At 34.4% G+C, this 25,581-nt stretch overlaps 3 protein-coding genes and 1 long non-coding RNA gene across 11 annotated transcripts in view; 2 read left to right on the top strand and 2 right to left on the bottom strand.

Moving 5' to 3' along the window:
* The first annotated feature begins 8,626 nt into the window (after positions 1-8,626).
* Positions 8,627-11,027, top strand: LOC121255999 (NAC domain-containing protein 6-like). Its single transcript, XM_041156584.1, has 3 exons — positions 8,627-8,945; positions 9,081-9,349; positions 10,165-11,027. The coding sequence occupies exons 1-3, from the start codon at positions 8,765-8,767 to the stop codon at positions 10,576-10,578; spliced, it is 864 nt and encodes a 287-aa protein (XP_041012518.1). The 5' UTR covers positions 8,627-8,764; the 3' UTR covers positions 10,579-11,027.
* A 1,136-nt stretch (positions 11,028-12,163) lies between these two features.
* On the bottom strand, positions 12,164-24,799 carry LOC121255995. Of its 8 annotated transcripts, none has more exons than XM_041156578.1 (10): positions 24,789-24,799; positions 24,222-24,231; positions 16,926-17,110; positions 16,527-16,639; positions 15,400-15,478; positions 14,819-14,847; positions 14,349-14,442; positions 13,726-13,815; positions 13,429-13,618; positions 12,164-12,822 (listed from the first exon to the last, which is right to left on the bottom strand). In XM_041156578.1, exons 3-10 carry the CDS (start codon positions 17,067-17,069, stop codon positions 12,410-12,412), a joined length of 1,152 nt encoding a protein of 383 aa, XP_041012512.1. In that variant the 5' UTR covers positions 17,070-17,110; positions 24,222-24,231; positions 24,789-24,799; the 3' UTR covers positions 12,164-12,409. The 8 variants fall into 8 exon arrangements, with proteins under 8 accessions (XP_041012512.1, XP_041012508.1, XP_041012510.1 ...); XM_041156574.1 differs by lacking the exons at positions 24,222-24,231; positions 24,789-24,799 and adding exons at positions 18,663-18,690; positions 19,368-19,489; XM_041156576.1 differs by lacking the exons at positions 24,222-24,231; positions 24,789-24,799 and adding an exon at positions 19,368-19,498.
* Positions 15,186-25,581, top strand: part of LOC121255998 — a 30,178-nt gene continuing 19,782 nt past the window's right edge. The window contains exon 1 of the long non-coding RNA XR_005938902.1: positions 15,186-15,293. This is a non-coding gene — a long non-coding RNA (uncharacterized LOC121255998). The remainder of the gene's footprint in view (positions 15,294-25,581) is intronic.
* On the bottom strand, positions 20,601-22,091 carry LOC121255996 (endochitinase 1-like). The gene is given in 4 exon segments (XM_041156582.1): positions 20,601-21,129; positions 21,237-21,348; positions 21,351-21,386; positions 21,609-22,091. Coding segments are annotated over 4 exon segments (954 nt in total). The 5' UTR covers positions 22,021-22,091; the 3' UTR covers positions 20,601-20,735.

Below are 25,581 nucleotides of genomic sequence, written 5' to 3'. Positions count from 1 at the left end.
GGGGGGGGGGGGGGGGCAGCCCAGCCCTTGAGATAAGAGGCAGCCATTCATGGGTTTTATGTACCGTCCCTCCCTGACTCCCTCTGCCTGGTAAAAATACAAGGCTCTAGTTTGGGTTGCCCAAAGTAGAATGCCAACATCCTTGATTTTGGACAATGTGGGTGGGTGTGACCACGGTTGGGGGACCGGTTTGTCGTTGTGCAGTTAGTGGCTCCTCCCTTTTGTTCTTGTGGCTGGTCTCACAGTTGGATTGGACCATACCATTCCCTTTGGCAAAGGGCAAATGATGATACAAGGAGTGCCGCCCTTGAAAGCTTGTCCTAAGGCTAAGACACCTTCATTATTATAGGTCAACTGCGAGAGAAGGGTGTGGTGGTTACAACTGTATCAGTGTGGGACCGGAGTGTCTACTCACTTGTGATTATGGCTTACTTTTACCATATGAGATGAAGAAATGTAAGCAGCAAAGGAAATTGGAAGTGATACAATATCAGGTCTTGTTTTGGAAATCCAAACATTTTTCCAGGGATTTGCTTTGTTGTTTTAGTTGGGGAAATTCAATAGCCAGTGCAGCCCAGGTTTCTTCAATATTTCAAGAATTTCTCCCAGCTTCCAAAACTCTTTTCATTGAGTTTCTGTAATGCTTTCTGTTAGAATCCAAAACCCATTTTCAAAATATTCCTGGGAAAGTTGAGCAAAATCTAGACTCCATCCATTTCTCTTGGCTTTCCAATTGATGAGAGAGGACTAACTTGCACCGACCAAAACATCTGTTGGATATGACTCATGTACATGCAAGGATATCTTATCAATTTGAAGTGAACATGATAGGCGCTATACGAGTAAACTGATGTGTGTTTATTTATTCTTAAAATTTGCAGTTTCAAACATCTTTCGATGTTTCTTGACAAGAGCATTGTACATACTGCTTTACGTACATTGGGAGTTGCACCACACACTCTCTGTATTAACAATACAAACAGAAGGTTTGTCAGTGGCAATGCTTCCAACAGACAGCGTGGAAGCGATCCATGGCGCCAATGTATGCACACAGCTGTTGTAATTTAATGACAGGATGAATTTGCTGATCTATGACTACTGAAAGTCTGAATCTTCCTCAAGAACGATCTCTTGGTATCTGCACAATTTGAGGCCATCTTGTTATTGCAACACAACAGAACAACCCTGAATAAAAGCAGAAGTGATTGAAACCAAAACATGAGAAGAAATGGGTGCAAATACAAAGACTTTTTCCCCCTCATAAGTTCATAACTAAGAGCATTGGCAATGGTCATTGCCAAGTCTAAAGTTTGGCTAGAATCTTAACTTTTAACTATAATATCAACTTTTGACTAGTGAGTCCACATTAGATTAGCCATTATAAAGTTAAAATAATAATATAATATTATTTATTTTTTTTTATTATTTATTTTTTTTTATAAATACAATTTATATATTTCTTAGATCTTCATGTTTTGTAGAAATAATGTGCATGCCATGCATGTTTTACCATTCAAAGAGAGATGGAAGTGATGAAATAATTAAATATTACTTTCTATTGTGAATAGTAGCTAACCATGTTTGGAGAGGACTTAAAATTTACTATTCATCAAGTCTTAAGTTTTGGACCATTAGCTAGTCTAATATGAAGCTTTTTTCTCATATCTAACTAAAGTTTAGACTTTTGATATTTGGTTAGTTCATTGTCAATGCTCTAAACTAGCCAAGGAGTTCAATTCTCAAACAGTGGTCAGAGACCAAAGCCCCGGCCCCCAACAACTCCTAAGGGGGGTTGTGCTGTTCAAATAGTGCAGTACTGTTACATTGGAGGACTGATTGAAGAATGTCTTCGATCATTACTCCTCCTGATGTAAAGGATGCGTGTCTTCAGCTTAAAAGGCTACTTTTTTTTTTTTTTTTTTTGGTAGCCACTACTCCATTTCCCACCACTCTCACTCTGACAACACATCTTCTTCACTGTCTCCTTCACCTGGCCAATTTAAGAACAGAAATGCCCCACTCTCTGGTTCAATCCACTACTGGACTTTTGCTCAGAGTGTAGAGGGTGGAAAGCCATTTCAAACTTTCAGTTCAAATAGTGTAAAAGTTCTCATCTTTTACAATCGGACCACATTCATTTTAGGTGGGACTAACTGATCATGTCTCTCGTTTTGATCTTATCACAGACATACTTTTTGTTCAATACTGTATAAACTTTCAGTTCAAATAGTGGAGAAATACTATGTTATTGGGCACCCAAAATAATTGCAATGCCTTTTATCATTGCCTCGTTGGGTTTCTCAACTTTGGTGATATGCTGCATCTGGGCTTGAAATTTCAGTCATTCACAGTGAATCAAATGCAAATTTAAAATTAAAATCCTGTGTGACCACTTTACCCCTTCAAACGTGGTCAAGCATGGATATCATGACCCCCCATTCATGGTCTATTCACACTCTTATGGACTACTTTAATTTAGAATTTAAATTAATTTTATTGAGTTTTTTTGTTATTTTGCCTTCTAATTAATTATTTTGTTATTATTAAATTTAATGTTGCGATTTTAACTTGCCACATGGGGCTATGATCTTATCTTGTAAATTGTTTATAGAAAATATATTTCCTTTAAGTTCTTAGAAATTATTCAAGGAGGCAGTAAAGTGTATATTAGACATCTCATAATTGGGCCTAATGGGTCTCTTGTTTTGGTATGTTTGGGCCTATCCATGTTCATGGCCTTCACTCTTTAGGCTAGAGTTCAGGAATTGTTCATACAACTTCTAAAAGTGGGCCTAGTGGGTTTTTACCATACTCAAATCTAAACGAAATTTGAGAAATTCTCGATTTTGTTGAGGACTCTAGAATTTTGGTCCAACGCAAGTGATAAAGCAAAATGGAGAGCATATGTACATTATCCTCCGAGTCCAAAGGTGTTAATATATCAAATTACATTAATTTATGAATTTATTTATATAAAATATTTTTATAATTAAAATATATCTATAAAGAAAATATAGACTTACAATATTTTTTCACAATCTTATTTTAAATGGGGGACATTTTTATAAAATAATTTATAAAAATAATATCGTTTTAATGAAATACTTTCAATTTAAAATATGGTTCTATAAAAAGTTGTACACGTATCATTACTCATGAAATAACAAGAAGTTTCTTTATGCTTGATAATGCTCGTAAAAAAAATCATTGTATAATAGGTTTATGTGCTAAATGAAAAAAAAAAAAAACCTCTTATGTAATTGAAAAAAAATAAGCACGAGCATTTTGATATCTAAGAGTTTGTTTGAGCAATTTGATTTTCTATATCCTTATTCTCATTTTGTTTTTGTGTTAATAATGTAACAAACTATGAACAAAAGTGAAAAGAGTGAAAAGAGGGAGAGAGTTCAAAGTAAAAGGGAGAGTGAATGACTTGGCTTTATAGGACTAAAATGTCTTCTAATAGTAGTAACATAGTGTAATAGTTGATACTAGCCTTGCACAAGTGCAATGCACTAAACAAAATTTATAATTTATAATTATGTTTATAAGTTATATATATATATATATATATATATATATATATAAAGGAGAGTTTGAATCCATGTTCTCTATTTAGAGAAGTGGGTTGTATGCCATCGTGCCATCAAACTCTTGGCAATTATGTCTATAACTTGATGGTAAAGTTTTTTTAAATACAACATTCTTCTATTATTAATTGTATTACGTTAAACATAGGAAAGGATACAAAATCTTATGATACAATATATCTAATTATTCTATATTTATGATCATTTAATGCGAGACTGAATGACATGACTCAACAAAAATTTATACATCATGTGTATATGAGCTTTGTTACTCATCATTTTCACGCACCACACACCACACATCATTTTTTTTTTTAATTTGTTTTTGATTTTATTCTTTTTAAACTTATTGAATTCTTCTACTCATAATTCATATATCACACATTTGATAAGAGAAAAAAAATGATGTGTGATGATGATGAATATAATTTTTCGTATAAATATATATATAGAATAAAGATAAGAAATATCGATTGTCTTATTATAGTTATAAAGAAATCCTTGTGGTTTTAGCGAGGGCCTAGTAGTCATCTTTAATATTAAATTGAAAAATAATAATAGGAGAAATGATAATTATTTACTGTTATGGAATGTGTAATTTTCGTGTGTTCATTTAAAAAAAAAAAAATTAAAATAGGTAAATCTAAGATTCACGTGAAAATTTTATTTTTTAATAATAATCCCTAATTTTTTTTTAAAAAAAGAAGTAAATAGGAACTGTACACTCTAAAACTGTATATTAAACATTATACAATCAGTTTTGAATTGATTATATTTTCATTACTCAATTTATGAATTAGTTTTTACTGTTTATCACATGGGGAATTACACATTTCATCCACAAGTGAAATGTGTTTTTATTTTGCATGAAAATAAAAACAGTGAAAGCAGGACCACAACCAGTCATTTGTCTTTTATTTTGCATCTCAAACTACCAAATATTTCAATTCAAACATGGAATTATATATATCTAGATATATAATAATAATAATCCATTAATTAAATCCTTGGTTTAAGATTATATCACATGGTCAATTACTTTTAACTCATCCCAACAGGCAACAACCATAAGTTGAGAGTGTTAATTGAAATACTTAGGGTGTGTGGGGATGTTGAAGTGAGTTGAGTTGAGTTGAGTTGTAATGATAAAATATTGTTAGAATATTATTTTTTAATATTATTATTATTTTGAAATTTAAAAAAGTTGAATTGTTTATTATATTTTGTATTTGGATTTGAAAAAATTGTAATAATGAGTTGAGGTGAGTTTGGTAACCAAACGCACTCTTAGTGACGGCAGGCTTAAATATTTTATAATTTAGGATAGAAAGAGAAAAATAAGTGATGTATGGGTGAAAAATGTAATTTCCTGTCTATCATAATTTTTGCACTAGAATGACAATATTCACATGACATGCTACGGTGGGCACCATGCATTGCATATGTAGTTCGCTCTTGAATTATATACTCTCCTTTTTTATTTTTCTTTTTTTTTTTTAATGTAAATGTTTGAATAATTGCAGTACCATTAAATACAAAGCATAGAATAAAGAAATGTCATCCGAACGGGTCAATAATTTAAGTATAAAAAAAAAAAATTATTTGCAATATTTATTTAGAGACTGTACGTGCAAACTCTTTATTAAATGAAAAAAAATATTATTTTAAGAAGAATATTTTTGTAATTTTAAGAAAATTTAAAAATAAAATTATATAAATTTATATTGCAGTCCTTAAATAAAAATTGTACGTAATATTATTAAAAAAAAAAAAGTGTTAATCCCAGTCATCTTGATGTCATTTTATTGATAAAAAAAAAACAATTAAAAAGGAGAAAAAAGACCATGGCTGTTCAATGTATAAGACTTCGGAAGATTCGTTTACCTCAAAATAATTTTTATTAAAAACAAAAAAGAGGCACCCACTAATAATTTTTGTACGAACTCTGTCGTGTAATAGACTCCGTGGACTTGAACTCAATATTCTTCTTCTTTCCTGTTTTGTAAGAAAAATTATATTCTCAAGTCAGTAAGCAGAGTATATTTAATAAATATTTACATAATATAATTTAATTATGAAGATAAATTTTAAAATTTAAATCTCACAAATAAAATATATATTACCATTTAAGATATATAGATGGTGTGATCTATACACTAATTTGAGAACAGAATAACTCGTTCTATAATTATCTTTATTTTTCAAGAAATGCTTTCTACTAAAAAAATAGAAAATATTCAGGATCAAAATTTCATATAGTTTTTGACTGACTCGTTATAGTTAGAGTAATAAGCGATATAAACATAAAATGAGTCTTCAAGCCTTGTTTGATTTTATAATCAATCTCATTTAATCATTATAATATTTTTAAATTTCTACACAAAATAAAATAAACAATTCAATTTTTTCAAATCTCAAAACAATAATAATAATAATAATATATATTCTAATAATATTTTATTAATTTTCAATTTGAATTCCAACTTATCTCATCTCATCTCATCTGTAAAAACAAATGAGGTTTATAAACTCGTTATCATCTGAGTATGCATCTTCGCGACAACATTAAAGAGACGAGAATCATGTAATTCACTGAATGCCTCCCTCTCTTTTCGGTGAATTAAGATATAAGAGGTGAGTGAGGTATATATCAAAATCTTTCAGCATTCGAGTCCCATCTCAATTTGTGCCGGAATTATAGCTTACGGTCAAAGTATTATAATGTTAAGACACCTTTTGTATTTCTCCAATATTATCTGGCACTTGAAAAATTATCTTCCATTCTCAGTATACAGAACCATGAGACTTTTGCATCCTTAAATGACTCTATGTAACGCAGAACTGAGCTTGCATTCCATGATGCCAACCAATGCAGTCTTTTGCTTTGTCACAAGCTTAGACTTTTGATTCAGACAGTTTTTGCTTAGTTTTTGGTACGAGAAATGCTTTAAATATAAAGAGATTCCACTAACAGAAATGCTAAATCTACCAAAGTTGGATCCCGGTAGTGTTTCACGATGCATTTTTTTTTTTATTTAGTAATTAAGGAAGTATTTTTTAATAATATTGTGATTTTTTTAAATAAAAATAATTAAAGATGTTACAAAAATACATGTAAAAAAAAATAAGAAAAAAAAAAAAGATGAACTACAGACCCAAATTTGGATCCCGATTCGGTAGTTGTAGCTTTACTCTTCCACAAAAATATATTTATAAATTGATGTGGTTTGATGTAGTACATTAAATTGTAAAATTAATTTTATTATAAATTACATCTAACGTATCATATAAATCCATACTAATTTATAGGTTTATTTTTATGGAATGTTTTTATGTCTATAACACTTATCGATTTGCATAAAGGATTGTAGGGTTTCATATGTTATGTCGACAAACCTGACACAAACTTTATTAGACAGCAAACTATGTTCCCTCAGACTTGGTGAGACTCTTTCAAAAACAGATATGAGAAAATTCGAGGAAATTGCAAAGAAAGCAACTTATAAAATTAATAATTGTGTTTGTACCTTTAAACCATACACTATGTTCATAGATTTGAGTGAAAATTGAGAAATTTAGAAGTAAATGGGACAGTAGAGGGCAATTACTAGAAGGTATTAAAAAGTCTATTTTTTCTGTGGTGATTCTTATCATTTGCGTGGGAGGAAGGAAAGACTTCTTCAGGTCTACGGGGAAGACTTCCAAGTCAAATTACCCATCAAATGCCATGAAAAACAGCCTGTTACCAAAGTTGTACATATATTAATGAAAAACCAAACAGTACAACAACGCGTGGTTGCTCTTTGAATTGACAGCTTTGGAAAATATTCCTGTCTTGTAGTTTTGTGAGCACTAAATCATAAAGACTTAGTCATATAAACAAAATGCCAAGTACTTCTTATACATGCACATTAATTATGCAACAACATGAGGCTCATGAAATATCTCTACCCCACTTTTTTTTTTTTTTTAAAACTATATTTTGTCAGTTATATGATCTGTAAGGTGTAACATTTTAAGAATTATTTTATTTAAGTGATTCTTATATGAAATCATTTAAAAACAACCCATATCAACAAGTGCCGGTAAGGATGATGAGATTTAAGATGAAGACTAATATATCTTTTTTTCAACTCTATCTACCTCTTTAATTTCAAGAATTAACGACCTATGATCATATGCAACCCAACAATCATTTCCTCTCGAGATTTATAAACCAAGAATTCAAAAATCTACAAATTCCTAGTAATTTGTTATCACTTGAGAGATGAATATCGATCAAGTTTTAAGCTTGGATTTAAATAATATATGGGAAGATATTCTATTTCACATAGAAGTGTAAACCAAACCAATATTATATTAATCCCTTCTTCCATTTTGTAATTATTATCCGATATGTGATGTAACTGTTTAAAAAAATTAATGAAAAAGAGATGTAATTGTTCGCACTCACATGTCATATACTCTTTTAAATGTGATTGGGGTTTGATTTTTAAGGTTGGAGTGAAATTCAATGATGCAAATTGGAGGGCTGAGCTGGTGAAGGTGCGATCTGCAGAAACCAGAAACTTTTAATTCCAAGAAATTAGCAAAGACTCCATTAATAAGACCGGCTCAAATTGCCATATATCACAAGAATGTGGAGTCCTTAAAAGACTTGCTGACTACTAATTTGCCTTTGAAGCCTTGAAACTATGATATGATTCATATATTCAGAATCAAAGATCAAATCATGGAGAGCAGAATTACTTGGAAAAATCTCCAAGTTGTCTGAAATTTCCAGGTAAGAGTCCAAAACTGATGAGGGAAAAAAATTTCATGCTAAGTGGCAAGTGCATAAGAGATACGAGTCATTGTCACAGACTTACATTTCAGTCTCTGGTGACTTTTTGCAATGCCGTGTGGGTTCCACCACCCTGATGGACCCAAGTCTCCGGAACATTTTTTGAAGGACTTCCCTGCCCCCACAACTCCGATGACTTGGTCCCAACCTTCTTTTATCAGCCATCCTTATAAATAACCAACACAGATTCATTGCCACCCGCTTATAAATCTTCTTTCAGAGTGGTAGGTGTATCTACGTAGGAGAAAAAAGAAAAAAAAAAATCACACACAACCTTAAACAAGAATAGTGAAGAGCAAATACTTCAGCAATACCTAGTTACTTAACCAAAATGACAGCCACTGCCATGGATGAAATGACACCAGAACTTGAACTTCCGGGCTTCCGATTTCACCCTACAGAAGAAGAACTTCTCGACTTCTACCTCAAGAACATGGTGTTCGGAAAAAGATTGCGTTTTGATATAATCGGCTTTCTCAACATCTATCATCATGACCCTTGGGATTTGCCTGGTACATAATATATATACCTATATATATATATATATATTGTTTTCTGCACTTTCCTACGTTGCTTTAGTTTTGTTTCAAATTTCAGTACGAGTAATATATGATTATGCTTATTTGTCATGATTTTTTGTAAAAAAGGGCTGGCGAGGATTGGTGAAAGAGAGTGGTACTTCTTTGTGCCGAGGGACAGGAAGCATGGTAGTGGTGGGAGGCCTAACCGGACAACTGAAAATGGGTTTTGGAAAGCCACAGGTTCTGACCGGAAAATCGTGACCATATCGGATCCGAAACGGATTATTGGCTTAAGGAAGACCCTTGTTTTCTATAAAGGAAGAGCACCTAGAGGAAACAAGACCGACTGGGTGATGAACGAGTATCGCCTGCCTGATTCATCTCCGTTACCAAAGGTTAGCGAGCCAACCTTTTCGTTGTAGTTTTAAACTACTTGGAAAGTTTAGACTTTTCGATTCTTCAGTTTTGAAATCAAAGTTGTAGTTTTGGCCAATGAATAGTAAGTATTGCTAGGAAAATTGCTTCCCCAGCCAATATTTTCCGAGAGAGAATCGAGGGCTTTGCTTGTTTCAGAAAATGTAGTACTTGAAAGGAGTTTTCTCAAGTCCACGTCTCGGTGTTCACTTTCACAAAATTTTTTATTTAATTATTATAATTTTTTCAAATTTTCACGTAAAATAAAATAAATAATTTAATTTTTTAAATCTCAAAATAAAAAAATATTAAAAAAAATATTATAATAATATTTTATTCAATTTTTATCTCAATTCATCTCATCCATCTCATCTTATCTGCGAAAACAAACTAGTCAATTCTAAGAAAATATCTCTTTCAAGAATCACCATCTGTTAGTGTGAATTAAAAGCTATCTAGGAAGTTTCCATGAAAATGTTTAGATGGAACACTAGTTTAAGTTCAGAGATTATTAATACCAAGACTATTATCCATTGAGTTCATGTACACCTTTTATAAGTGCCTTCCAATATATAAATTATGGGGACCCAGTAACACTTGGGCCACATTATTAAAGCAGTGCAAAATCATAGTGTTTACAATATTCTATTTTTAGAATAGGTCCCACTACCGATAGGTAAATAAAAGTCAGTAGTCGTATAGTAGTTGAAATCACAGTGGCATAAGTTATTCTCACCTAACTAATTCAGTAATTCCACACTATGGTCCTTCCTAATGTCTCTGTTTTCAAATGCAGGACATAGTACTGTGCAAGATATACAGGAAGGCCACTTCTTTAAAAGTCCTAGAGCAAAGGGCAGCAATGGAGGAAGAGATGAAGAACTTTCATGCTTCCCCTTATTCATCTCCACCATCATCATCACTTGAAACCGTCTCATTTCTAACTCAACAGGAGGATCAGTTTGTGCCACCAATGCCTGTGCACAACATTGTCTTCAAGAAAGAAGCAGAAGAAGACACAAAACATGGAAGACCAATTGAAAGTAGAGGATGTTCCACATCCCTGCACTTGCCACTAGGGAAGGACAAGTTGCCAGAGCTTCAAGTTCCCAAATCGACCATGGACTGGACCCAAGATCAATTTTGGACTCAGTTAAACAGTCCTTGGCTTCAAAGCCTGACCCCTTATGCCAACATTCTGAACTTCTAATTTCTTCACGTTCATCATGCCTAGAATACAATAAACTTAGGCCATGTAGATAAATTTGTGCATGAATTAGTAGTATATGGGCCAATCCCTCCTCGATTAAGGGAATTCTGGATAAGTTTTTGTTAGTCATCAGGTGGTTGGCCATGACTTGTTTTCCTCCTTTCAAAGGGTGCTTTCTGTTCTGATTAAAGAACAGTTTCACTTTCGAGAATGGCTTCTCTTAAATTTTAAAAACAGATGGAAAACTAAGAAAATCCAAGAAATTGGCCTATATGGTAATGAAACCTACTTCTTCATCGACTGATCGATCTTTAATTCAAGTGCTAAAGATGGGAACGGATTCTCTACTAAACAGATGGGTTCAGAGAAAGGGGCTTCCCTTCAAGGAATCTTGTGTTGCAGAGTTATATTGCTACCAACTTTGTGGTTGCATCTTTTTTTTTTTTTTTTTTGTAAACTTACTTTGTAATATTGTTTTTTTATTGCGTTGCAGGAAAAAAACTTGTATGGACCGTTTTTCATTAGATTCATATTTACTTATTTTTTTCAAAAATATTACATAACGCTTGTGCATTCACGACTACAAATATTATTCATGTTACACAATTTTTCTACAATCTTAAAATAAAATAATATTTTAAAAATATTTATTTTAATTTTAGTTTTAATTTGATGTATTTTATTTTTTAAAAAAATAAAATAAGTTGCTCCTTCTTATATTAATGGTTGACTGGTTCTATTTTTGAGAGATTCCAACAAAACAAAATTCCAGCGTTTGACTTTGACCCTCCCTCATAGAGAATGAAAATGCAGTGAATCTTAAAGCTTTTTATAGATGAGATAAAAATTAAGATAAAAGTTAAAAGTTGAATAAAATATTGTTAGAATATATTTTTTTAATTTTATTTTTGTTTTGAGATTTGAAAAAGTTGAATTGTTTTTTTTTTGTGTGAGAATTTGAAAAAATTATAATGATTAAATGAGATGAGTTGAAAAGTTTTGTAAAAATAAACGAGACCAGTTATCTCATAGATTAATACAAGGAATCAATACGCATAAAAGGAATGTACAAAGAGATGCCTAAAGCGTGAAAGGTGTAAACTCTTTTTGCATATGCTAAGGAAGTGCCAAGTCTAGAAAAATCTTAGAAATTAAAAAAACTTACAAACTAATATGATTTAGTGCCTTGCATCATATTTGCTTTACAATAGAAAGACATCACAATCTGATATATCGCATCAAATATGTCAATTTGACAAGTAAATTATTATAATTTGTTTTGATATTCTACATTTCTCTATGAATTAAGTAACTTCATGGTAAAGTTTTTAAATTTTAACCGTAATTCTTAATTCAGATTTTGTATAGAGAGAGTTCTCGGTCTCTCCTTAATTCATTGTATTTATTAAATTGTATGTTGAGGTTACAAAACCTAAGTCGTTGAATCGAAAATCACGGCTTTAAGTTTTACGAACTTCACACTGAAGTTACCCTAAGAAAGTTAAAAAGGTCAAACTCAAGTATCATCTTATCTTATTGTTAAGAAAATAAGAATGATATGGAGTGTATGTAATTCAAAAACATTGTCTCAATTGTTTTATTTTCTTTTATTCTGATTTTTTTTTTTTTTTTTAATTCAGGGGTTTTTTAAAAGAATTCATTGGTTACAATTTTAGGGGCTTTTATCCGGAACAGGCATTTATATGAGTTTCAGGATAATTCACCTATAAATTCTCCTATTGAACGGATGAGAGAAGTCGAAGAATTATATGAAAAATATACTATCATTAAATAAATAAAAAAAAAAAAATCCTATTCAAAGGATTAGTAACTAGAGGAGACTATCCTTCACATTTCCATCAATGAGCAAGCTGAAAAATGGATCTGCGTTGTCCTCACCTTTAAAGCCAGGTACTGGCAGGTTTTTCACATTAGCCGTTAATGCTGGAGGATTTTTCACAGAGACGAATGCTACTTTTCTTGACCCGGATTTGAGTATAGAAGTGTTTGAACTTGGAGAGGGCTTTGAGGCTGTAAGCAAACTCACTTCCTGCAGGAGTTTCTTGCAAGGTGTAGCTGCAGTTCCTGAACCATCTCCAACTTCCCTACAATCTTCAACTGCCTTCCTATTGTCACTCTCCATGGGAGGGCTTGCGGGCAAATCAGTCCTCACCGCCTTGACGTGAGATGGGCCTTTTTCACCCATTTGATCAGAATCCACCTTCTTGGGAACAAGTTCATCGTCTACAAAAGAGACATTCAGGAGTTGCTAGAAAGTAAAAGCATCAAGACTCCTTAATAATGGTACACAGTTTACATGCATCATAATCATAATGTAGTCTATCATGCACATGGTAATGCACTTTTAATGTATCATAAATCCTGGGTATATGGGATTCCTTCGGCACTTGTACTCTACTCATCTTGACTCTGATAAATGAAGTCGCTCTTTGGCAATAAATGTCATTAGAGTTCATCATATGGGATTGCTAGTCCTGATCTCTGATTTAAAAGTATAATTCTAATGTAACAAATGAAAAACTATGCAAGCAAGCCACATTTCAGCTGATCAATAGCAGAAAAAGCCACTGTTTACTGATGACTTGCAAGAAATAGGAAGCAATCTTAAAACTTATTACATCAGAATAAGAAAAGCATAAGGTGTAAAGAAACATGTGAATGAAGAAGGGATATTCTTGCTCCATAAGCAGTAAGATGTAGGGAAAATGCAATTACAACCGAAGCTGGCTTTTATAAAGAAAAGAAAGAAAGAAGAAAAAGTGAATGATCGAGTTTTTTTGGGGGGGGGGGGGTTCAGGGGTTCAGAAGAAAATCATGAGAAATGCTTACCTCCAAGAAAAGACTCGACATGTAGATACTTTACAGCTGATGCTCCCAAAGATGCATCTTCTATAAGATCCTCATCTGGGCTTCCAGTATTGCTCTTACACATCCTCTCAAGTAACACAAACTTATCTGATTTCCATACACACTCTAAGGTAACAACTTCCTCATTGGTAGGATAAAACTCCCTGAAGACCTGAACGGGTCATAGCAGGACAAGAAAAAGTAACTTATAAAAACTCTTAAAGTAAAAAGGCGTTGAAAAGAGAAATTGACCAAAGGAATTAAGAGGTGTGGACCAACCTCAATTCCTTCCTGGTTTATCTTTACAGATTGCTTCTTCTGGGAGATAGAAGAAACCATGTTGAATATTGAAACAACATCATGTAGTATCTGTACAAGGAACATAAATAGAAGTTTAATTGGAAGACTAGCTTAGTTGCATACTGATAGCAGGCAGCTCCAATACAAATATAAGAATTAAGAGGTCAAGACTCCACAATGCTAACCCATCAAAATAAGGGTTTATATACTTATTCCTAAAGGACAGTCACAAGGAGACTACTATCTTTTCTGCAGATTGCTAACGTTTATGCCCAAAATAATAAATACTCTTTGTTAGTCAGGCAGGTGAGATTGTTGCCTGAAACCAAAGCTAGTTCAATTTATTTCAATTTCTAAATGCTGCCCGTAAATAACCTCTGTAACCATGCCATACATCTATAACTTTATTCGTCTCATATAATATCCAAATTTACTAATAAAAAAATCCAAATTTCATCCTCCAGGAATAAGGTTATTCAAGATGGTATTGTTACATAGATAAACAGGATCAACGAGTTGACATGCCTAAAACTAACTGAAAATTTAAAAGTGCAAAGGTCGACTCTCAAAAAGTTTAAGAACAAGACCCGAAATATACGTACTTGCTGAACCAAAACTCGAAGGCGTGCGAGCAGAGCCAACATAGTCATAGAAAATCCCATGAAAAAGGATCGAGCAAGCAAGATAGATATCTCACTGCAGAGTGGTCAAGGATGAAAATGATACTTTTTTTGCTTGTTTGGAAAAAAAAAAAAAAAAAAAATTATTCTTGCATTAACTGGCATATAATCTGTTGGCAAGTTTTAAAGCCAAAGAGTACACCTACATAACAACAGCACAAGAAAAGGTGGTAAAATATAAGAAATGTAAATATTTCTCTTTTGGGACAATTATAAGAAAGGGAAATTTTGTGTTTGTGTAGATGCTTGATAACTGAAAATAAGGAGTCATAGGGGTTGAAGTACAGCCAAAAGCTCTAACATGTATATGAAAAAAGGACAACTTTCAAAAACAAATATTCGATCTTATAAACAATATGGACAAGTAACTCTTTAACCAATAAATAGGATACGCAGCTGCCATCAATATTGGCTCAACAATCTGCATGAGAAACAAGGCACATATGATTACCAAATTCAAGAAATCCACACAAAACTGCTCCTTGATGCCAGCACTCAAATCAAATGGTTAATGGCAACATGAATCTGTAGAAGCATTATTCAACATGATTGCCTCCTGATAGCCATGGAGCCAAAACTGAGTTGTAATAAAAGCTTAGTTGATTTTGTCACTGTGGCAATTAAAACAGTTATTTTCCCTATCAAGACTTCTATAAGACACCATAATTAATTAAGTTGGCCAGGCCTGAAACATGGGTCAAATGTAAAATGCACATCTTAAATGGTTCAAAAGAATGAAAATATTTAGATCTTTCCGAACAAAAGCCAACAATCAGTTGGGTGCTTTAGTATAGATGAAGAAAAAAACATCAGGATGAAATCTCTACTTCAGTAGCTTAAATACGAGAGAGAGAGAGAGAGAGAGATGTCCACGTTTAGTCAAAACAACCTTGGAATAGAAAAGCGAGTAATAACTTCAGTGACCAAGGTGGGCAAAGAAGATGGGAAGCATAAGATAAAAGCATGACCATACCAGTGAGAGTAGTCGTGCAGCTCCCAGAAGTCGTTCCATGAAATTATGTTTTCCACCATCACATTTTCTCCTCTTTAAACTGGGACAAAATGAATCAATAAGTAGAAACTAACCATATAGCCCATATAAAGATGAGGTTATCTCATAAATATTGGGAAATGAGGTCATGCATGACATACCTAGATAGAAAGAGTCAAAGCTCATCTTTTTATTCCCAAAACTGATTTTAAGATGCCATAATAAACTAAAAAGGCAATTACAGTTCAGATGGCAGAGAAGGTGCTTTGATCCAATTACAATACTAACAAATTGGATTAATTTTGTTCATTCCAGTTTATATAATTGCACGGGGATAGGACGGTAGATAGTAGGCCAAGGAGTAGGCAAAACAATATAGGACAAAGTGCATTTAAGATTTGTAAACCTAATCTACATCCAACAGATTTTATCTCTACATGGTAAAACCCGATCCTATGCATCCATGCCTTAGACCTCCATCTCTAAAGCATCCCTCTTCTTTTAAAATGGAAAGTATCCAACTTTTGTCCCTCTATTTAACCACCGTTAATAAAAGTACAGAAGCCATCATGACTACTCTAAATGTGTGATCGGTGACTCAACCCCTTTTGTCACCTGATAATGCTCTCTTATATGCAGACAAATCCATTATGTTTAATTGTTTGCAATTTAAGATATGCATTGTGTTTCTCATCCATCAACTATCGTGCTTATCCTTACCAGAGCCAACATTCATACATGCTCATCAAAATCCGTATGAGCATTTATGGACATTTTCTTACCAAGTTGTACCAAATTCAAAAGGAACTCCCAAATACATGATGCTGATTTAGTTTCAGTAAACTACAAATACCATTTCCCTGATAGGAAAGGCATTAAAAAACTAAGGTTTAGCAGAAGCATAAAAATACTAAGGCTTAGCGGAAAGCCTTAGTTTTTTTACAGCAATCCCAATTCTAAGGTGAAGACAACCATAATATACAGTTACATATACATGCATTGTGTTTCACAGAAGATAAACACTAATCAAAGTATTTGCAAGCTCATGATACTCATGATACAACCCACCTATTAATTAGAGGTCTAATATAAGACAACAAAAATTTTACCTTTCTAAAAGGTGCAGCTTTTGTTTAGGTCTCTTTCCAGTGATAACCAAAAAGCAAGAATCTACTAACTCCTCCAATTTAGTTGATTTCAGCAGCCTTAGATCCCTCCTAACCTAAAATCACAAAAGAAGTAAGGAAGAGTGCACAAATCATAAGAATTCCAAAGCAATTAGAATCCAGTGCCCTATTTGGCTGCTAAAGTAGGGAAAAATAAACTCATTATATGCTACCCAACTAAATCTCACTGGTGAAATTGGCCAATTTAAGGCTATTTGGCAAACTTGAAGTGAGATTTTTGCACATTTTGCACATACTAGTAACAAATCCCTTCTCTTTTTTAGTCTTTTCATCAGCAGAAACCGAAAAAGGGTAAGCATCTTTAAAGGAAAGAATAAGAACCTTCAAAATATACTGGAAATACGAGCAACGGCGATGCTGGTTCTTGTTCTTGTACGCCATTCTTTCAAGAATGCCACACTCTGTTTGGAGCTGGCCAAGCATAGATGTTAACCTCTCCTTGAGAGTATCAATTTCTGAACCCATGGAGTCTCCGGTACATCTAGGTTGCTTAAGCAGCGACTTTCCTGAAAAACAAAACATAAATAATTTACTTAAGGATATACAAATGAAAAGGATTAACCTTCCTAACATCAAATTAATTATATGCAGAAAAAGAGGAAATGAAAGACAGTCACCACAATCTTGGTAAAGATCCAACAGTATATTTCCATTGTTTGAAATCATTCAAAGGAGAAACAGCAACGTTGAAAAACTAAGCAACGACAATTTCTAGCCCTAAAAGGTTTTAAAACGGAAAAATCGTAAGAAATAACAGGCCTTTAGGCTTTAGACTGTAGAGACCAGAGTGGCATGCTTTTAGGTCCTAGACAAAAAAATACATGTTTTTCAAAGCACTGAATCACTTGCAAGTCTTAACAGACAATTGAAGGCATTAACTGAAAAAAAAAATGTGTCATTCCAAACCAAATCAAAGCGATTTTGACATCTCTGACATGAAGCTTATCAAAGAACCAAATGAACCGATCGGGCCATAAAACAAAGGGCTTCAGTTTTTTAGATGGGCAAGATTCCACCAGCTGGTGGTATTTGGAAAATTCGTCAATACATTTTGAGCGGTTTTCCTAGGGAAGCATCATGCATGCGAAGATACCCATCACGAAATCGGAGAGAGATCCACTCCATCTATAGAGAGAGAGATTTACCCTCGGCCAAGATCAAGCCGTTCGAAGAAATCAACCGAGAATCCGCATAATCGAGTTCAATTTAATGCAGAGAAATCAAACGTCAATCAGTATAAATCACAAACCGGAAGAGCGATAGCGAGAGATTAATTGAGAGCTGCAGACTGAGTGAGTTATGTAGGTTAGGGTTCGGGAAGGGAAGGGAATCTGCATTGGGATACACAGGATATATTAAACGGCGCCGTTTCGTATACCACTCATTATATAGCCCAACATATTGAGACGAGAGTATGAACAAATGCAGATGCCCGCTCTAATTGATCGCCTGACGTGCTGAAATTCTCAAATCGTGCGGATACATTTCGGCCCTCTTGTCGCCCTCCCATCGTCGAATACCGTCCACCGTCACGAGTTCCGTCCGTCGGCTACCGTCGGCTCCCTCCTCCACGAGTACCATCCGTCGCTCGCGGCTCAAGAACTTCTTTAAGTCACGCGGCAGAGCTTCTGGCCATACGGTAAGGTGTTTGTTTATTTGCGTTTTTCAATAAGTGCCTTCGTCTCCCTCGTTTAAAAGCATAAGGCATTTCTTTTGTGATCTTTAGTTTTGAGTATGGAAGCGCCGAGCAGAGGAAGGAACTTGCTTATCAACTCACAGGTCAAGTTTTGCCTTTAAGCCTGCAGATGTATGGCTATCGTGTAATTCAAAAGCCATGTCTTCCTTTTGTATTCACTTATGTGATCCTGCTGTATTAATATAGATCTCGATGCATCCGTGTTCTGTTTCTCACTCTTTATGTTCCCTTTTTTTGCTGTAAACAAATCTCTTTGAGTCTTTGATTAACGAATAAACATTATTATTTTTATTGCAAAAAATGATGAGGAAATATCGTTAGTTACAACCGGTAGTAAACTATAATTGGTGATTGCAATGTACCTGTGCAGCAGTAGATCATTGAGAATTCCTGCATACTTTGATGAATTAAATTAGTTAAGAGGAAATCTTAGAACCTAATGAGGATTTTGGTTGTTACAGGAGCTTGTAGAGTGGGAGCACAAGAGTAAAGTTCCTGGGAAGATGCATGCATGTGGCCATGATGCTCATGTTTCCATGCTTCTTGGAGCTGCAAGGATTCTTCAAGAGCATCGCCACGAGTTCCAGTCTCTGCTCCCCCAAGGGATTACAACATGTCCCCAAGTATTTATTCAGAAAACAATTATATTTTGTTGCATTGAATGATTTTTACTTTATTGTTTTTTATTTCCTTTTTCTACAATGAGTTAGTCGGTAAGCCATAGACTACCAGCATCCATAGACTATTCTTCATCTTTTTTCTTTTCTTTTATTTTTTAAATCTGGGCAATTGTGTAAACTATTTCAGCAATCGATCAATAACTAAAACAAATATGTGCTTCTGAAGTATTTAGAATTGTTCATGTCTTAATCTCATATTTTGCTTGCCCAATTTTAATACATATCTTGTCTTTCTGTTATTTTTAGTTTCCATGTAATGCAGTCGAGATGTTATTGATTCCTTCTCTTTAAAGTGGAATTTCATAAAAAACGAATGAGTTTTTTAATCTGGATATATCCTTTCAAAAGTGATGAAGAAATTGTTTCAAAAGTGAGCATAACTTTCACCTTGGGAGGCCGACGCAGAAATTGTTTCGCCGGAGATGACGCCGGGAATGGTGGTCGGCAACGTCAGGGAGGAGGGCAGCTGGGTGCGAGATGGTGGAGGAAAGGCTAGGGTTCGGGTTCACTGAAGGAGATCGTGTTTGACAAGAGAGTAGAAGTTGTTTTTTTTTTTTTTTTTTTTTTTTCCTTCTCTTTGACAATGTTGCGCACTCCGCATCATGCGGTAACTGCGAGCGGGCACACGAAGCGGCAGAAGTAGAATTATTCTAAACATATTCCTAAGCTAATGACCCACTAAAATTATATTGGGTTTTACGTTTTCCCCTTCTTCAAATTTCTTTTAGTTATAATTTATTTAGATTCAAATTATTGTTATAAATACCACGTAAGAGTTGTTCTGTGACAACTGGAATAGATCACACGGGACATGATTAAAAAATAAATTTAAGTGTAAGAGGATATATATGGATTTGTAAGATTTTAGAAAATATTTATTTAGTGTTGAGTTTATTTCACTTGAAATGATTTTTGAGACATTTGATTTTGGAGTATTATTGTATTTAAGTTTTTATTATTATGAATTTCAGATTAAAAAGGTTCACTTCCAAATACGGGACGTGACATGTTAAATTAATTCACATCTTGTTAAGGAGTTTTTTTTTTTTTTTTCTTTTTTAATTTTCCATATAAAATTAATATATTGCTTTGAAATATACATATTTTTCGAGATTCTTATACATTCATTGATTATAAATGAAATTGATCGTTTTGGGATGGTAAATCACAATTGGCTGGTAACTTATAAGAGATAAAGAGAATTTTATTTATAGTTTTGAGTGAAAGATTGTTTGGATTGTTTGCATCAATAAGAGTAAAATAAAAAAATATTATTCTTAAAAAAATATTATTATAATTTTAAAATTTTTTAAGCATAATTATATAAATTTATATGAACAATTTTATTTAAGAATTGTATATAAACTAATTTTTTAATTAAAGAGTTAATCTATAATTTAGAGACTGCTCATGCATGCTTATACAGTTATGTTTAAAAAAATTTAAAATTATAATAATATTATTTTTTAAATAATTTTTTTCTCCTTTTACCCAATTTATCAATAAGACTGAAAACACAGTCCCCACTCAAAATTATAAATAAAATTTCTCTTGAATAAAATAATTGCACTAACCCTTTTTTTTCAGTAATTATTTGTATTTTCTTATTTCACAAGAGAAAATTAAATGAGAAAGTTACATACATGATATACCGACTTAATAATACGAAAAACGAAAGGATCAACTTCCCCATTGACCAAATGATCAATTATTCTGAAGCACAAAACCCCAAAGTTATCTAGATCGAGCATGCATCTACATGGTGTCCAGCAATAGTCCATTCCCAAAGGACCTCTGGTTGTAGCAGTCAAGGTTGTTACCATATCCAACCCCAAGTATGTCACAATACCTCTTATAGAACCCAATGCGATCCTCCACCTTAGAATTCCACCCTTTACCACACTCCAGTCCACCATTGATAATGTTTGTGACTACACCATATCCCGGAACCCGACCGGCCGAGCTGTCAGCACCGGATGGATTCCATCTCCCGGTCATAACATCGTGGCACGACGGCTTTGGTGACTGTGGAGTCATCCAGAACCAGAGTGCTGTTTTGAATGAGATTTCTGGGCTAGTAGCCACAAGGTCAGGGTTGTTCAATAGGTCCACTCCTATGGCTTTTCCACACCTCCCATAGTTGTAGTTCCTGAATAATGACAATTTTTTGTAGACATCACAAAAAATAAGTATAATTGAAAGACAAAAAGTCATATAAATAATGTAATTGTAAAGGTGATACTGATGTATACTGACCATGAAAGTTGGATAGGACCTCGGCCATAATATTGCCTGCCAGGAGCACAAGGATAATTTGGATCCGAAGCACAGTAGGATCCAGGGTTTTGTTCCCTAAGATAGCAATATCCCAAGAGTATGGGCCATCTGGTGCGCTTGCCCATCCTCCTGCATATGCATATCACAACACAGGTTAATTCTCTGACCAATACAGGAATCTACATAGATACTATACTACAAAGATTCTTATCAGGGAATCGGGACATAATTAATAATGTTTTAGTGATCGACATCAAGGTTTCATGTCATCTCCGGATCGAACACTTCGTTAAATTCTGCTAACAATATGATGAAACTTCATAGCCTGTATGAACTAACTAACTAACTAACCTGTAGTTTCATGGGAAGTTTGGCCTAAGAAAGCAGCAATCTCTCTTTTACGGGTGGCAGTGTCCCCAGTGGTAGCAAAGGCAGGAAAGGACTTTGCAGCGCTTATGAATGCATCGTAGGTGTAGAAGCCCTTGGCCGGGCAGCCGCCATCGTTGCGATGCTTCAGCAACTGATCAAAGTTATTCCTTGAGATAAGACTGCCTATATCCCCTCCACCTCCACCACCACCACTGCATTGGCTTTGGCAACCGTTGGTGCAGTAGTCAGGTGCGGTGCCGCACCAGCCAAACTGGCTGCAGCACTGCCCACCAGGGCATAGAGCCCCTCCTGCCTGCCTTCCACACTGCTCAGCTAAGCCTCTTTGAAATGAAGACAGCCATAAACGGAGAATTACCAGGGCCCAAAACCTCATTTTCAGGTTTGTTTATGTTTTGGTTGATGTTTGGGGAGGGTGAATATTATATATATAGGGTACTGAGGGTGAGTATTACTCCTGATAAGAGTTTTGTTTCTTCCTCTTTAATTCTTTTGGATTTTATTAAATAACGATGGCTGATTTCAGCTTCTCATCCTTGTCCAGTAATCCAGAAGTACTCAATAAAGGTTAAAAAGAAAGGCACATGGGCGGCTTCGACGATCTCCATGTCATGTCATGTACTGTACATGATTGCTTATTAAACATTTTTTGCCATACATTCATACGCGACTCCAGAGCGTGTGAGACAGGACATGATCTTAAGTTAAAGCTACATTTCAAAACAGATTGAATGTGGTGTTATCCATATAGACGATCATAGATTTACATAAAAAGTATGCATATCACCCTGTAAGTAATACCATCCCAGGATTGTACTTGGAGTCCTTTTTAAGTTATCTTGCCTTTTAACAGCTTACAGCAGATCATGCGATGTATGATTCTGCAAGCATATGCATTCAGTAGCCAGAAGATTTACTAAGAGACATGGAAAAAGTTATTCTCCATGCATATCTGGAAAAGGATGTTCATCATGAGCCTCCAAATCCTCAATCCCATTACGCAATTTGTCGACAACAAGACACTGACACGTTTGTTAGACACTTGCATTTAGCATGTCCTGGTAAAGAAAGTAGGATATGCTTTAGGAAAGTGAGAATATCCCATGAAATCAGGCCACAACATACCCCTTGTAGGCCTTTTCCTTTTTATATAATAATTTCAATGGTTCAAATCCTGAAAGGTTTGCGCGTTTTGCCCAAACTCAGATAGAGACCTCCGGCTTTGACTTGAAAATTAGGTTTTGGTGGCCTGCACTTGGATAACCCTACACACACACACCTCATTATTATACCAACCCTATATACTTTACAAGTGTTCAAAATAGAAGACCATAACCCATCCAGACCATCCATATGATTTTGACAGCTTAATTGGTCTTCCTTTCCGTTATATTTTACTCCTATTTAAATATAGATGATGATTGATCAGTATGATCATGATGATCGAATATTTTGTATCCTTTTGTGGTGGCCAGCTTAAGATTTTGTATCCTTATCTTCTACAATTATTTTTTTGTTACCCATTAACGCAGTTGCTACTTATGAAAGGAATTACATTGGAATCCCAGAGGTATTTTCTATTTATATATTGAATGTTTTAAAATACCCTCCTTAAATTTTAATCCATACAAGTATTAATAAAATTAAATTGAAAATAAATAAATAAATAAATCTTAAAAATGGCCATCGATGACCACCACAAAAGTCATCATGGGGTGGCAGCTCTTAGAACTAGCATTCTCAATGGTTCTTTTATCTTATCTTTTAAAATATATTACTAAAAGTCATTTTTTCTATTTTACATACCGGCTTTTACAATATATCATATATCAACTTATCTGTAACGACCTTATCCTATATTTTTAAGGATAAAGTTTAGATAATTTTATTAGGCTCAATAAATGAGTTAAAGCCCATAAAAAAATTTATCGGACAGATTATATATATATATTTTATACTTTAGAGTTAGGGCTCCATTATTGTTATTATTATTATATTTTTTAAAACTCCAAACTCCTTAGCGTTAGACTAGATAAACTCTTAACTGATTTCCTTATAAACCACAACAATGCACGTCTCTAATGTACATATCCACTCACATGCACATGCACATGCACATGCACGTACGCCTCTCAACTCCAAACTATATCCAACCTCCTATGATCCACGATACATCCCTTTCCCCTACCTATAAAACTACCCCGAAACCCTCTAGTAATAAACACAACACAAATAAGAAAACACACACTCACAGTAAGCCCAACATCGAAAACAGAAACTCCGTAGCAATTTCTCTCCATACCAGACCACCACCTCGCTGGAATCCATCACTGAGTACGTCCACACACTGGCCAGTTGCACCCAAGACCTCCTTTGTGACGGCCACCGAAAGCCACGGCCACAGCCCCACGTTCAGTCCCGCAGCACGGCTACCCCAGTTCACCACTTATCCGCACTAACGTTCACCCTCCAATACCCCTAGTTCACGTCTCCTCCCTCAGCCACAGCACCACACAAAAGCACATAACCCGCAAGTCCGTCACCGAGAGAGTCTCGGTTTTATCCACCTCCAAACACACAAACAATGCTCACCGTAGAGCAAACACAAGGCCACCGCACAACCACACACACGACAGTGCACCAAGAACCACCAGTTTTCTCACAACCATCACATGGCAAATAGAGTTTTTTCGCAGCCCACGTAAACGGCGCCAACCACTGAAAGGTATAGAGAGGGTGCTCTGTTTTCACCATAAAAAACAGGGGATTTTTCTCCCCACCGTGAGCCACAGCCCAGCCACTCCACAGCACCAACTCCCTACATGTCTTCACCACACTGCACAGAGAGTGTCGTCCGACACCTCACGCCACCACAAGCCGCCACCCTTACTCTGTAAGTTCACGCCGACCCACTCCATGCATGGCCTCTCGGCATTTTCTTGTTCTTCCGTAACTCTCTCTCACTCATTTGCATAGTCGCCCACTCGCCGGAGTTGCCACCGCGCGCAGCCACCAGCCGTCGTACCGTGCCGCTTCCTCTCGGTGAGTATCGCACGTCTCTCTCTCGCCTTCTGTTTCTCTACAAAACACATATAAGTTGCTTTTAGGTTTTACTTTAGAATGGGCAGATATTGATGAGATTACAAAAATGCCCTTTTATATTGTTTTCCCAAAATGACCATGCCCAGTAGGTTGTTTTTTTCAAAAATACTCATGCCTATTTAGGATTAACAGGTGAGAATATTTTAATGTTAGAAAGAATATAGGTTTAGGAAATATAAACTATTTTAGTATTTTAGATTATAAATAAACTCACATGTTTAATTAAAAATTTATGCAAATTACGTCTCTATTTTTTAGGCAACCGATTACGTGCCGAAAATAGTAGATTAGCACCGCAAGGTAAGTAGCATGATCATACCCTTACACGTATATAAGGTAAACTGCTTGTCTTCTTTTATAAAAATATTATGCATGTATGCCCTTTATTGGAAGCCCATTTTTACATACCTCAATCATGATATTATGTGAGAGTTATGCATAACATTATTTATGAAAAGTCATGATTTTATGTGAGGGTTATGCATAAAATTATTTATGAAAAGTCATGATTTTATGTGAGAGTTATGCATAAAAGTATTTTATGTGAGAGTTATTTCATAAAATTATTTATGAAATGCATGATTTTATGTGAGAGTTATGCATAAAATTATTTATGAAAAGTCATAATTTTATGTGAGAGTTATGCATAAAATTATTTTATGTGAGAGTTATGCATAAAATTATCTATGAAAAGTCATGAATTTATGTGAGGAAATATGTATCACAATATTTATGAAAGAATGCGATTTCATTTGAAATTTATGATACAATATGACCAGTATGTATGTGATTTCTTTTGAAATTTATAAAATGACAAGTATGCAAGTATGATTAT

The sequence above is a fragment of the Juglans microcarpa x Juglans regia genome, chromosome 3D, assembly GCF_004785595.1.
Source record: "Juglans microcarpa x Juglans regia isolate MS1-56 chromosome 3D, Jm3101_v1.0, whole genome shotgun sequence".
NCBI lineage: Eukaryota > Viridiplantae > Streptophyta > Magnoliopsida > Fagales > Juglandaceae > Juglans > Juglans microcarpa x Juglans regia.
The sequence above is the reverse complement of the archived record's forward strand: the minus strand, read 5'-3'. Positions and strand labels throughout refer to the sequence as shown.

Excerpts from the sequence above, each read along its gene's own strand:
- LOC121255999 (XM_041156584.1), top strand. The coding sequence starts at position 8,765 with ATGACAGCCACTGCCATGGATGAAATGACACCAGAACTTGAACTTCCG. Across the intron at positions 8,946-9,080 it reads TGACCCTTGGGATTTGCCTG|GGCTGGCGAGGATTGGTGAA; the intron begins GTACATAATATA and ends TTTGTAAAAAAG. Across the intron at positions 9,350-10,164 it reads ATTCATCTCCGTTACCAAAG|GACATAGTACTGTGCAAGAT; the intron begins GTTAGCGAGCCA and ends TTTCAAATGCAG.
- LOC121255995 (XM_041156573.1), bottom strand. The coding sequence starts at position 17,270 with ATGATTTCAAACAATGGAAATATACTGTTGGATCTTTACCAAGATTGT. Across the intron at positions 16,640-16,925 it reads ATTTCCAGTATATTTTGAAG|GTTAGGAGGGATCTAAGGCT; the intron begins GTTCTTATTCTT and ends TTGTGATTTTAG. Across the intron at positions 12,823-13,428 it reads TGTCGAGTCTTTTCTTGGAG|ACGATGAACTTGTTCCCAAG; the intron begins GTAAGCATTTCT and ends TCTCTTTTGTAG.